We start from the raw sequence: 14,132 nt of genomic DNA, 5'->3' as shown, positions 1-14,132 counted from the left end.
CGCACGGAACGGCGGTGAGAATAGTGAGGGATTAGACGCAGGGGGAAAGTAAGGGCCAGGCCAGACAAATGGAAATCCCATCAGAGTGAGTTACACCAAGCAGGAGCAGCACCTCACCAGGTCCCCCCTTAATCCTGTTAGGGGGCTCCGAGCCTTTCACTGGCCTCCCAGCTCCTATGGTAATGTTGGCGGGCGGAGGCTGGTTGGAGGCTGAGGCCGCTGCCACAGATGGGGAACTACAGGAGAGACTCTTGGTGGTATTGTCTTTGTTGTTGTTGGGTTTGGTTTTAGACAGGTATGTCTGTGGAGGGGAGAGGACCTCGTTCATTGCTCTATACACCAGTCAGTAGTCTCGCTGAGATGGATTTCTGATGGCAAGTGTGGACAAAAGCACAAATGTCCCCATTTTGAATGGATTTTAATGCCATTTGTTTGTTCGTAAAGCTGCCTACAGTGCACACACTCTGCTGTTTTGTGTGCCTTCACTTTCACTCGGATCCTCGACTGCAGATTTATTAGATGATCAGAACTACAGGCATAAGAAAACTGAAGATTTTTTTTAAATCTTTTCCTTTCCAAGGAATATTACATACATACAATGTAGGCTACATTAACAAGACACTTAGCTATAAACATGGCAGTGCATTTCCCTTGTTCCTACCTATTTGTAAAAGCAGCGCTGGAGTGTGGGAGTGTGAGAAAAACACAAGATGAGTTGTCATTGATGACTTTCTTTGCACTCTTTCCTAGTTTTACTACCACTTTCCGGGATGGAGCCCACCTTGACGACAGTGATCGGAAAGTTCAGAGATATATGCTCTAGTCTGGACACTTGGTTGTATAAATGGTCCAACTTTAACCTGTTTGGATATGTACAGAACAAAGTTCCATCCAAACCCATCTCCTAACTTAGTAATGTGTTACTAGTAATGTGTTAGTAATGGTGGGGTTGTTAAATGTTCTGCCATAATTTCATATTGTCAAATCTGTTTGATTTCTTCATGTTTACAGAGAGTTGGTTAAATGAAACACGTCCTCCTGGTTTGTATTATTTTCACCAGCCTGTCAGGTCGTGGAGGTGGGCTGGCTGTGATCGTTTTTAAGGGGACATAAGCGCTTGTGCTCATACATTTGGGTGTCTGGAGTGCCTACCAACCCACAAACCGTGAAATAAGACAACCCAGTCAGTGTTTTGTGGGCTGCCTGGATCAGAACACATGGGATTCAACAAGCCATTCTGATTTGGCTCCCCTTACTGTGTCACATGCAGGCTCATTATTTTTTACATGTTGCTTTTATGGAGTCTTGATTATGACTTAGGTGAACATGCATTTATTGTTTTGATTTATCCTGGAAATGTAGCATAATTTAAGGGTGATTGGGACAGTTTTAGAATTTTCATCTTGTCTACATTCTCTTGCCATAAATTCAAAGAAGTTGCCCAACACATGACGCATTATTGTCATACTGAAGGTGTTAACGTTACCTATCCATCTGCGGAGGAAAAAACGTCATATCATATTCCAAAGAGATGTGCCATACACTTTTGTGTAAACTGAGCCAAAAACCTTTTTTAATGTAACATTTGGGTGATTGGGACAGCACATCTCGTAATTTAATTCACACTTTGATTTCCCTTGCCCCTTGCATTTCAGGGTCAACTTCCTGTTTGATGCTTGCCCCGCCCACCTAGGTGATGTAACACCAATGAGGGCATGCAATTTTGATTATGAGGTTTCACAGCTAGGGCTCAGCAAAAAAAGTTATTTTCACTTATCAGGTGAGAAAATAAACCCTATATAGTTACACTGTCCCATTTGACCTTATGTCCCAATCACCCTTAATTCCCCCTACTTCAGTTGATCCACAGTCTTGTCCTTATGATGAAAACAGCCTGGAGCAAACAGAGACACATTCAACACACCTCCAACAGAGCAGTACCTCTGAAACTCTCATTTTGTTTTTGTCTCAACCTCTCTGCTTCCCAAAATCCCCAAAGCACTCCTGGCTATCCCCAGCCAGTGTTTCACTTCTCATATGATGCTGAATCCCACACACGTATGCAGTGAGGACTTTTACATTTGTCAGGAGCTTTCCAGCCCTGACAAAAATAAAATGTGTAATGCAGAAGAACTGTGGGTAATCTGTTTTTAATGTGAAAATATTCCAAAAATTTTGATTGTTAAATGGTAACTACTGTTTTTTTTTCAACCCGGACCCTATTTTCCTATGTTTTTGTGTCTAAGTGACTGATGGGAACAACAATCTTTGAAATGAATCCAGTATTAAGCAAGAACGCTGCAGTCGGCAGAGGCGAAACAAGCTACAATGTAAGTTAATAGGGCAATTGTCCAGCTTGTATTTACCTTCACAAAAGTGCTCGTTTTTAATAATATATTAATATAATAATAATTAATAGATAATATTCTAAGTGTCTGACAACATTATGGAAAGGATTTCTAAGGAGGTCGACCTTTCTGTTAAAGAGTAAGATCCTTTTTTTAAACATAAAAAACATCCACGAAATTAAGTTTGCTAAACCCACCAGACTCCATGTAAATAAAGAGTAATTTTAGCATCTTAAAATACACTTCATTCAAAGTCGACAGGAAAACAAAACTATGAAAAGCCGTTTTGGGTCGTCTTTCCACTTTTCCAATCATCACAACTCTAGTTTTTGTTGAAATAAACACATAATTTACAGATTTACATGTGAAAATGTGCTGGCTCTATACACGCTAAAGTATTACTTTTTTAAATGGAGTCTGGTGGGTTTAGCGCCTAGGTTTTTAAAGGTCTATCTCTGAAGGGATCCTTTCCATAATGTTGTCAGATACATAGAATATTAATCTGAGCCTGTCAGCGACAAAATGAGCAGTTTTGTGAAGGTAAATACAAGCTTGACAATTGCCCCATTAACTTACATTGTAGCCTGTTTTGCCTTTTAATACTGGACCAATGTCAAAGATTGTTGTTCCTATCAGTCACCTAGACACATAAACATAGGAAAATAGGGTCCAGGTTGAAAAAAATAGTAGTTAGCCTTTAAGACATATACAAATTTAAATTGAAAATGGTGATGTATTCCTACCTTACTACAATACTTATGTATTTTATATCAGGAAAACAACTGTCCTTAAGTGACACTAACTAAACAGAGTAAAAAAAAATTTCTCTCTTGGTATTTTTTTAAGAAGAAACTAAAGACTTTTCTTTTTAATCTGGCTTGTAAATTGGAGTAATGTTTATAAATGTTAATAATTGTTTTTTTAAATATATTTTTTAACCCTGATGTTCATTTTATCCTGTTGGTTTTAACATTTTATTGTCTTAATGTTGTAATTTTTAGTCTTGCTTTTTTTTCATTTCGTCATTTTGTGATTTTGTCATGTTGTTCTGTGAAGCACTTTTGGGCTGCATGCTTGCACGAAAGGTGCTATAACAGTAAATCAAAGCTAAAGTTAAAACATGTCTGTGTGGAGCCTGTGTTCTAAAGGAAGCCCTTCCATTCATATTTATAGTCTGTTTCCCCCTTTTTCTGCACATAAGCTCAGATAAAAGTCCTGCTGAAAAATAACTCCTATAAGCATCGAGGAGAAAGAGAAGGACTTTCTCTTTCTCTCCGTCCAGCTCTAATCCTGTCTCTTATTCATTCCCAGGCTGCTGCGGACAAAGCCCAGAGGGAACGCACATCGTTGGCAATTCCTTTATGAGCAGGCTGAGAGGGTGGAGAATTCCTTTGACACTGGCGGGACAGCAGCAGCGCCGGGAGCTCCAGACGTACTGGGTAAAAACACACACACACACACACACACACATATATATATATATATATATATGGCCCCGCCACCCCACTCTGGAGGGAAGCCACTTCCTGTTTTCTCTGTGGCTGGTGCTGGGTGCAGGCCTTTACAGGTGGAAAGTAACAAATAACAATTACTCACGTTACTGTAATTGAGTAGTTTTTCTGTGTACTTTTACTTTTTAAAGTAAAGGCTAAAAACTGCACCTTGGATAAAAAATTAAATAAAAACTTACAGTTGCACTTCTAATATGGCTCTTTGTAGTTTGGCTTATTTGAAGCTAATGTACTTGCACTTACTTCTTGCATTATAATTGAAAGTCGCTTTTGGATAAAAGCATCAGCCAGGGCTGTAGTCAAGTCCACCTTTGTTGAGTCCAAAACCAGGACTAGTCGAGACAGAGACAAGACCAAGTCCAAAGAGGTTCAAGTCCAAGTCCAAAAAACTTTGAGTCCAAGTCAAGACCGACTCCAAATGAGAGACAGTCAATACTGAGACAGAAAAAAAAGAATCCACTTCAAGACCACTTACTTACCTGTTTATAATTGATGTGATGTGAGAGACAGTATATCTTCTATTTTAAGATGATCATTTTACTTTATTATTTGTAATAATCAAAAAGCAATTGCAGAGTAACACACTATGGGATCAAATTAGGCCATATTATTTACTTAAAATACAAAATGGAAATGTTCCCATTCTTGAACTTATTACTTGTCCTGAAGAATTCATAGTATAAAGTGCTTCCTGACATTGTATCTGTGGCCAAAATCAAAATGATTGATACCTGATGATTGAGGTAGCCTAATGTATATGATGCAGCCAGGTGTATACCAGTTCTAGATGGATTTTTAATTAAACTAATAACTGTTTTCTGAATGAGCGCGCTTCATCAATGGCTTTGTTTTAAGATAAGATAAAATAGACTTTATTAATCCCACACTGGGGAAATTCCTGTGCTAGGAGGAAGTTACTTTAGAAGAAAAGCATATAGTGCTGGACTCGGTTGAGACCAACTAGAATTTTTGGCGAGTAAATGACGTGATGTAATGTAATGTGAAGTTTTTACAATCTGTACTTTTACTTTGACGTAAGTATGTTTTGTAGGTACTTTGTATTGTACTTTGCAACATTTTTAAATCACATCAAAGGAAGACAATAAAAATATAGACATAATGAACATCATACAAACAACACACTTACACACTATACAAATGTCCCTAAACTAAATCATATGCCAAAGAATAAAAATGTGTTTGAAGACGAGACTTAAAGATCTCGGCAGTAGAGGAGGACCTAATATGAATGAGAAGTTTGTTGACCAGTGAAGAGCAGCCAATATCAGGGAGATATGATGCCTTTGTTTGGTACCAGTCAACAATCTAGCAGCCGCATTCTGGACAAGCTGATAAAGATGATTGGCAACTCCCAGAATACAAGGAATTGCAGTAGTCAATACGAGACAAAATAAGAGCATGACTAACAGTCTCCAAGTCCTTACGACAGAGGAAGGATTTTAGTTTAGTAATAGTCCTGAGACGAAAAAAAGCTACATTTGACAACAGAACTAATTTGTTTGTCAAATTGTAATGCTGGGTCAAAGATGAAACCTATATTTCTGGCAAAAGGGTGCACAATTGAGGCTAAAGTCCCCAAATTTTTTGAAAGTTCTTCTACTGAATTTGGGGGGCCAAACAACATGACTTCCGTCTTCCTTTCATTAAGTTGGAGAAAGTTGTTAGCCATCCAGCACTTAATGTATTTCAGGCAGTGCAAAGGGGACTTTAAAGAGTTGGTATCACCTGTTTTTAGAAGCAGCTACAGCTGTGTGTCATCAGCATAACAGTGATAAGATATGTTATGTTTGTGAGGAATGGAGCCGAATGTGAGCATGTACAAAGAGAATAAAATTGGCCCTAAAATCAAACCTTGAGGTACACCGCATGTAATCGCTGCCGAAGAGGAGGAGATATTTCCAATTTCAACAGAAAATGTTCTATTTTATAAAAAGAACTGAACCACTGTAGAGCAACACAATACATTTTATTTCATGTTGTGTCAACAAAAACGAAATGTTTTCCAAAGGACTTCAAACATTGGGCTGTTTGGACTATTATTATTGCAACTTGCCAGCTGATATTAGTTGTTATAAAAAAAATTGGGAATTAGTTGGAGGGACAAATTATTTTTGTACCCTCAACTATTATCATTATCGTTATCGATTTGTTAAAACTCAAAGTAATTCATGCAACTAGTTCACTCGTTATTTTAAGTTGATACAACTAAGCACTTTTTACAGTGTATCTGTCAACAAACGAAAATCTAAAGCAAAAGTATAAGTATAAAAAATATATTAAAGAAGTATATATACAAGTATATCTCACCCCAAACTTTTTACTCTGAGTAAATTTTAAATGAGCTACTTTTAACTTTTACTTGAGTAGATTTTTATACAAGTAATTGTACTTGTACTTAAGTAAAAGTTAATCAAAGCAATAGTACTTTTACTTAAGGAGAATATTTGTGTACTCTTCCCACCTCTGTGCCTGTTGGCAGCGCCTCTGGGCCGCCCGATGTTGTGTCTGGGCTTTAGTCAAGGTCCATTTGCGATCGGCGGACCCTTTAACCCCCCTCCTCCATTTGCATTGTGTCAGATGGGACCGGGGCCCTCTCTAATCCTGCCTGGAGCGAGGGGCCACTCTCCAGTCTATCGATCCCTCGCTCCATCAGGTCCCATACCAGTCATTAAAAGATGGTAATCCAGCGTGTGGCTCAGTCTGGATCGATAGCAGACAAAAGCTCTGTCGGAGGCTGTCTGGACATTTACTCACACTCTGTGCGTGATGCTTTACCTGTACACCATCTTCATCAACTTCCAAATATTGCTGCCACCCCTCTGATGCTGCCATCACATTCACACGCTGTTAGACGATCCCACAAGCACTTTATTTGAAGCATATCTAAGAATATATGTAAATTCTATTCAATTTGACTTTTATTTCAGACACACAGGTCAATATCAGTATGACAATATGTAAAACACAACAACACAGACACGACAAAAAAGTTATATAAATTGAATTTCATAAGATCAAAGTGATTAAAAAGACATACAGGCATTTGTTCCAATGTTTCCAAAAGCAAGAAGTGCACCTTGTGTCACTCTGTGCGGGCTTAGTGAAAGCCATTATAATAAAATTTTTAGAAAAAGTTAAGGGACACATTCATTTGTACATGAAATTTCACAACACAGCATGAAGGTGGGAACATTACTAGTCGCTTTGCCAGACCCTCCTCCAAAGTGCGCTGAAGGAGGGTCTGGCTACTCCACATAGCATTTGGGGATGGGAGGAAAACGTGCTCTGGTTTATTGGCATTTCTTTAAACCAATCAGAATCATCATGGGCGGTGCTAAACTCCGCACAGAGCTGTTGCAATATAGTCGTGCGAAAGAAAACTCAGATTGGACAGATAGTCTAGCTAGCTGTCTCAATTTACCCTGCAGAGATCTGAGGAGCCATAGTCTTCATAAATCCACTGGATTTAAAATTCCAGCACAAAGAAAGCTGAAGGAAACGGAAAATACATGCATCCGGCGGAATTTCCTGCAGCACCGGAGCAATCCCAGAGGTGGAACGTGAAGGATGTAGACTACAAACATATGACTTGCATTTGGCAGTTTGAGAAATAATCTGAATGCATCATTAAAGCTATAGTGCGTAGTTTCTCTCTCCCCCATGAGGAATTCTAAGTAATGACAACAAAACTGTCGGCGCGTCCACATGATACAAGCCTTCCGTGAACACGCACTGCCCCCTCCAACTCCTCCTTACACACAGTTGCTAGTAGCCAAGGAGGATGCGGAGGATTAAAAAAACATGGACTCTTTGGAAGAGGTAATTATCTTTACTTGAGTTTCTGTGCACGAAAGTCGCCGGACGCCACAATCTTCTGAAGATAGCCATACTGAGAAATACAGAGAGAGTTGTGTGGAGCTGATAGTCTTAGCTGTGTAGCAACTCATTTGGCTATGACTTGAATGTAACGGACGTTCATTAATATCAAAAAGTTACGCACTAAAGCTTTAAATGCCACCTGAAGCTTTCTCATTTTTGTCTCGCTATAGCTGCACCACAGGTGGGCTGTATAGAGTGGAGTACAGTAGGCTCTAAAAAGGGCAGTTTTAACATCATCTGTGCACGTGAAATTTACATGCCAGCATATTGGCTTGTGCATACAGTTTGCAACGCTGGCACTGCAAATCATCATCACATGAATCATTTCTGATGATGCAACCCACATATCTCACTTTGTTTACCACATGTAGTGCTCGGTCTGCCATAAAGAGTGAGTGAAAGGGCATTTGAATCTCATGCCACACCAAATGTTCCTGTTCACGTCGTAAACAGCGAGTGGGCAGAGCTCTGAGAGCGAGACTGAGACGGGGCTTGGCCAGGACTGTTTGAAGTGAGGAAAGGGGTCACTGAGTGTTTTATCTGGGGACACGGCCATTTCATGCTAGCAGACCTTTCAATGGTCTTTTTTTAAAACACAGATAAGAGGATTGGCAAGTGGCTGGAGAGGAGCAGTCACAACAAGCCCTGGAACAGAAAACCAGACACAGGACAGCAGATGGAACCCCATTCAAATTAAAAACAGTTTGCGTGTCTAACACATCATTTCCTGCATTATGGTGATTTCTTTATGCCTCAATTTATGGTGCAAATGTCTTTATTTATGTAAAGGAAATTATTATTCTCGTGGATTGTTCAAAACTTTCTGCATATTCAAAACATCACACTTTTTACGGGATGTTTATTTTAGGAATCATGTACAGCTCAACAACAAATCTGTTAGAGAATGAGACCGTGTTAAAGCCAAAAGGTCCATAGTTTGAATCTACATAAATCTCTTTATTTGTCATCTTCCTGTTTGTGTTCTTTAAAGCGTTAGATAATGCCTCATTTGCATATTCAAACCTTCAGGAAACATGTAATGCAACATAGATTGTCTTAATGTCAGTAATCGACTGGGTAAGTTTCATAAATGTGTTACCCTATTCACCCGTAGTGTGTTGCACAATTTATGGAATTTTACAATCCATATCTTTAAAGGCCTTTTTCACCAGATGAATTTTTCTCAGACTCTGAGCCAGACATCTCCACTTCAGTAGCACTCACATACACCAAACTTTCCGCTATGAAAGTATCCTGTCTATATTCTAAAGCTTTTAGCTGAGGGGTCGTTCATATATCATTCATAGCTTGATTTGTACAACATTTTATAAAAAAAATAGAAATAATTGTCTTATGTCAGTAATCAAGAAGTGAAGCCATAAAGATATGCATGCTAGGTGACTGAGACTACAGTTGGAAATTAGCCATCTGGCTAACACTGGCGCATTTTACAGAAATGTTGAGTATTGTGCATTGTCTTAATAAAAAATAAATAATAATAATAATCAACTGGGGAGGTTTCATGGTGATATGTCAGAGTAACCACACTCAGTCGCACTTCTGTGACTGACTGGTTCAAGAAACCCCTTGACCGCATGTTGTGTGTAGACTAATCTCGTTTTGCCATACCTTCCTCCACAGGGCTGCGGAGGAAGGTCTGGCTATAGTCCACACAGCATTCCGGGGTGGGAGAAACACGTGCTCTGGTTTTTTGGCATTTCATTAAACCAATCACAATTGTCTAAGCTCTAAGCTCCGGACAGAGCCACGGTGTCTCTGCAAAAAAGCCTCGGGAAGGAACTTGCTTTGGTTGTTTTAGTCGTGCAACAGAAAACTCAGGTTGGACAGATAGTCTAGCTAGCTGTCTGGATTTACCCTGCAGAGATCTGAGGAGCAGTTAACCATAGTCCTCAGAAATCCATGGGAGTTTAAAATGGCAACACAAAGAAAGTGGCAGGTAAGGGACATCGGACGAAAAGACATGCATCAGGCAACAACCTTTGAACCTACACATCTAATTATTGATACTGTGGTACTTGCACCATTTTTTAAACCTGATGTTACTATAATTGATCTTAGTAACAACACAAGTTCCTTCCCGAGGCTATTTTGCAGCGGCACCGTTGCTCTGTCTGGCGATAAACCAATAAACCAGAGCACGTTTTTCTCCCAATGCCGGAATGCTGTGTGGACTAGCCAGACTATGTACTGGTCACTCATAAAGTTGGCTCACAGTAGCTCACACGCAGCAGACTACAAAAGAATAGCATGTTATTTTAGCAAAGAGGCTAGCTAGAAAGTGCAGTATGCCTGTATTTTAACATTTTAGCACTTGAAAAAGTACAAAAACCCACTTGTAACTCTTTTTATTAATATTCCCATTAATCACAGTGCACATATGTTCATACAATGAATATACAGACATAAATACACAATAATTGTACACCGTGCTGCACTGTGCAACTGACTTTGGGCACGTCTGTCATCATTGGCAATGGCAGCCAGTGGCATTTAACAACTATCTCTAGAGAGAGGGTGCCCTTAAAGGACAATTCCAGCGCAAAATGAACCTAGGGGTTAATATCATATGTGTACAGAGTCGAACGTTCTCTGGGATCTGTTTTCATGCTAACTGAATGTGTCTGTAGCTTGAAACTAGCTACCGCAAACCGGTGTTTAGCTGCTAACGCTAGCTTCCACGAATGCGGTGTTTGAGCTATATTACTGGTTACTGGTTGCCCGGCGTTCGTCGTTTGACTGGTCATGACTGTTATCCAAGATGGCGGCCGCATGTAAACATTAACGCTACTGTCTTTATAATCTATCTTTGTAATAAACTGTCTGTACACTTACAAAGTTCTCAATGCTTTGGTTTGCATGTAGGGACCCTCATTATGCTACCGTTTAAGTGTGGTGCTATTTTGAGCCTTGTTAGTGGTATGGAAATAGTGATTTACCCTGAAAAGCTAGCGTTAGCAGCTAACCCCCGGTTTGCGGTAGCTAGTTTCAAGCTACAGACACATTCGATTAGCATGAAAACAGATCCCAGAGAACGTTCGACTCGGTACACATATGTTATTAACCCCTAGGTTCATTTTGCGCTGGAATTGTCCTTTAAGCCAATACATCTATACAAAATGATATTAAAAAACAATAATGGCAAGTAGAATGACATAATATATAAACCCTGTTACATTTGTTCAAAGTTTGACTCTATTCACCTACAGTGTCTTCCCTTCATTTGCTCAGTCATGTATCCTGACACAAACTTCTTGATGTCTTTTAGTATATAAAAGCATTCACTGTATGTCATCCAGAATTTAAAAGTGATTATCCCCTTCCATACAGGTCATCATTTAAAATATGCCTCTCCATTAAAGGAAGAGCCCGTTTGCTTTCAGAGGACTAATCTGTGAAGAATGCTCTATCAGCCGGCACTATCAGCAGCTCCTCCAGCAGAGGAAGGCTGATGTCTCTCAGGTTTAAAATGGATCCTCCAGGCTGGAGAGAGACGGGAGCATGCCAAGTGACTCATGTCAAGTGGACATCCTTATCTGTGAAAGATGGGGTGGCTCTTTCTCTCTCGCCATGGCTCCAGTGCTCTCAGGGCAGCCTGGCAGAGAACAGGCTGAAGCCAGGGAGGGAAGCTGCTCTGATTTCAGACGAACCTTAAGAAGAAGAAATGAGAGTAAAAGTTTCTAGAATTGAGGAGGGGGGAAAAAACTCAAGAGCTCAAGAAGAAGTAGTGTAGGCTAGCAGAGCCAATTTGGTGCCCTAGGCAAGATTTCAACGTTTTTGTCGGGTTTGTTCGATGTTTTTGGCATGCTTTTTATCTATTGACTTTTTTACTCTTTTGGACTGCCGGCGCCACTAGCATTTGCCTATATTGCCTATGCCCCGGGCTGGCCCCGTAGATTAGGAAGGATCCGGTGGTTTAAGATGTCAGCGAGTGCAACAGGGTAGGAGTTGAGGAGGAGGAGAGAGCCCCCCGCCCCCCCCCAGGCCGCCTGCAGCCACAGGCCACCATGACGGAGTGGACCTTGCTCAAACGCCTCCTGGACGCCGTGCACCAGCACTCCACCATGATCGGCCGCCTGTGGCTCACCGTCATGGTCATCTTCCGGCTGCTCATCGTCGCCGTGGCGACCGAGGACGTGTACGCCGACGAGCAGGAGATGTTTGTCTGCAACACGCTGCAGCCGGGCTGCTCCACCGTGTGCTACGACGCCTTCGCGCCCATCTCGCAGCCGCGCTTCTGGGTCTTTCACATCATCAGCGTGTCCACGCCGTCGCTCTGCTTCATCATTTACACCTGGCACAACCTGTCCAAGCTGCCGCACAGCTCCACCCAGAGGCAGGGCCAGGGCCCCGTGGCTGGCCCGGGCCAGGGAGGCCCCGCTGGACAGCAAGGCGACGGACGGGAGGTGTACGATCGGAGCTGCGACTCCGACAGCTGCTCCATCCGCTCCCATAAGCATCTAGGTAGGGGTGTAACGATACAGCCATCTGGATCCATCCAATGATCCATGGTTAGGACTTGGCATCAAGAATTGGCTCCAACTTGGAATTGTAATTGTTTGAAAAATGTGGTCCGTATCATATCACAGTATCCGATCATTGGTTCCAAATTTTACACGGGCAAGTTTTGGTTTCTGCAGAGAACGCCGTATTTCCAGGCGTTTGTTGTGTTGCAGCCATGGAGCACAGAAAGCTTTGCTCTAGTGTGGCTTTATTTTACGTTGAAAAAGCCCGGTAAAACTGTAAATCACCATTGAATCAAAAATAAAATTTTCCTCTTATCTGTGAAATGAGCATGTGACCCGTTTCAACTCCATCTCTCAAAGAACCGGAATCCAGAACCGATAAGAACCGGAATCAAAAGGAAGATTTCGAATTGCATTCAGAATTATTAAAATTCAAACGATCCAAGATTATCGATGCAAAGTGAAAATATCGTTAACGTCTGTAAGATGTTCCTTTATTTTAGATCTCCATTTTATGTTTATTCTTTTAGAATAGTTCTAGCTCATTTATAAAATTGGCAAATCATATTTTAGTTGCTTTTTTGAGTTGTCATAAATGTAACCTCATCGTAGGTCGAATCGAAACCTTCGCTTTTCAAGTTTTTTGTCCCAAGTTTTTTAAAAAACATTTTTGACACTTTCTACGACCGAATCGAAAATCGTATCGTGACTTTGTGATATCAGCAAGTATCGTCTTGGTCTGCCAAAGAATCGATATAATATTGTATCGTGATAAAACGTGTGATTTACACCCCCTATACATCTAGGTCACAGCCTGGCAGACGTGCTGCAGGGCATCACCGCCCAGAGTCTCCAGACAGGAGACCCAAACAACATGGCGCCCGTGAGCCACGCCCGAGCCAGCTACTTCAGGGAGCGGGGTGCACAGGGTCCCGAGGCCTCCGGCGGGGTTCTGTCCAAATGCTATGTCTTCCACGTGTGCCTGCGGGCCGTCCTGGAGCTGGGCTTCGTCCTGGCCCAGTGGAAGCTGTTTGGCTTCCGGGTGCCCGTGCACTTCCTGTGCACATCGGCGCCCTGCAGCCAGCCGGTGGACTGCTATGTCTCCCGGCCCACGGAGAAAACCATCTTCCTGCTCTTCATGTTCTGCGTGGGCGTTTTCTGCATCCTGCTCAATCTGCTGGAGCTCAACCACCTGGGCTGGAAGAAGATCCGGCAGGTGGTGCGGCTGAGGGAGCGGGGGGCGTCCTGGGGAGGGTGTCCCGGTATGAGGGGGGGGTATGAAACCTTCCCTGCGGACAGCCCCTCTCCCACATCCTCCCTAGGCTTTAGGGGCGTGACCAGCACCACCTCCCTGCCCACCCTGGACCTGGTGGTGGGCCACCGGGCCGACTGGAGCTGCGCTGCACCCGGGGACACGGGCCCGGGGAAACCCAAGAGTCAGGACTCCCAGACAGGAGAGAGGCAGCCTCTGAAAAGTCAGAGAGCCGTCAGAGAGTCCAAACAGAGGAGCACCGAGGTCTGGATATAGTCTTCGACTACGGGGACGCACGCCGCTGCCTTTCTTTGTGGAGGTGGAAATACAATTACTCAGGTTTCTGTAATTAAGTAGTTTTCAAAATATGTACTTTTACTTTTACTTAAGTATGTTTTGTTTGAAGTATTGTACTTTGCTACATATTAAATCACATCCGTTATGGGGTCAAAAAAAATTAAACATAAAAGGTCTCTAACGTTTTGCGCCATTGCTTTGGCAAAATATCTGTCAACAAACTAAAATGGAAAGTAGCTTGAAATCACAAAAGACTTTGATTTGATTAAAAAAAAATATATATATATAAGAACTATAAAAAGTACTATATATCTCCCCCCGAGGTTAAAACGTTTTACTT

General features: G+C 41.7%; 1 protein-coding gene across 1 annotated transcript; it reads left to right on the top strand.

Annotated features, from left to right (window-relative positions):
- Nucleotides 1-11,578: 11,578 nt before the first annotated feature.
- On the top strand, nucleotides 11,579-13,825 carry LOC120555843 (gap junction delta-2 protein-like). Its single transcript, XM_039794980.1, has 2 exons — nucleotides 11,579-12,241; nucleotides 13,050-13,825. The coding sequence occupies exons 1-2, from the start codon at nucleotides 11,785-11,787 to the stop codon at nucleotides 13,769-13,771; spliced, it is 1,179 nt and encodes a 392-aa protein (XP_039650914.1). The 5' UTR covers nucleotides 11,579-11,784; the 3' UTR covers nucleotides 13,772-13,825.
- Nucleotides 13,826-14,132: the final 307 nt, after the last annotated feature.

This window comes from Perca fluviatilis, chromosome 3 (genome assembly GCF_010015445.1).
Source record: "Perca fluviatilis chromosome 3, GENO_Pfluv_1.0, whole genome shotgun sequence".
NCBI lineage: Eukaryota > Metazoa > Chordata > Actinopteri > Perciformes > Percidae > Perca > Perca fluviatilis.
The sequence above is the reverse complement of the archived record's forward strand: the minus strand, read 5'-3'. Positions and strand labels throughout refer to the sequence as shown.

Bases quoted from the DNA above. Each gene is read 5' to 3' on its own strand.
- LOC120555843 (XM_039794980.1), top strand. From the start codon at position 11,785: ATGACGGAGTGGACCTTGCTCAAACGCCTCCTGGACGCCGTGCACCAG. The intron at 12,242-13,049 runs GTAGGGGTGTAA...CTATACATCTAG, and splicing joins CCGCTCCCATAAGCATCTAG to GTCACAGCCTGGCAGACGTG.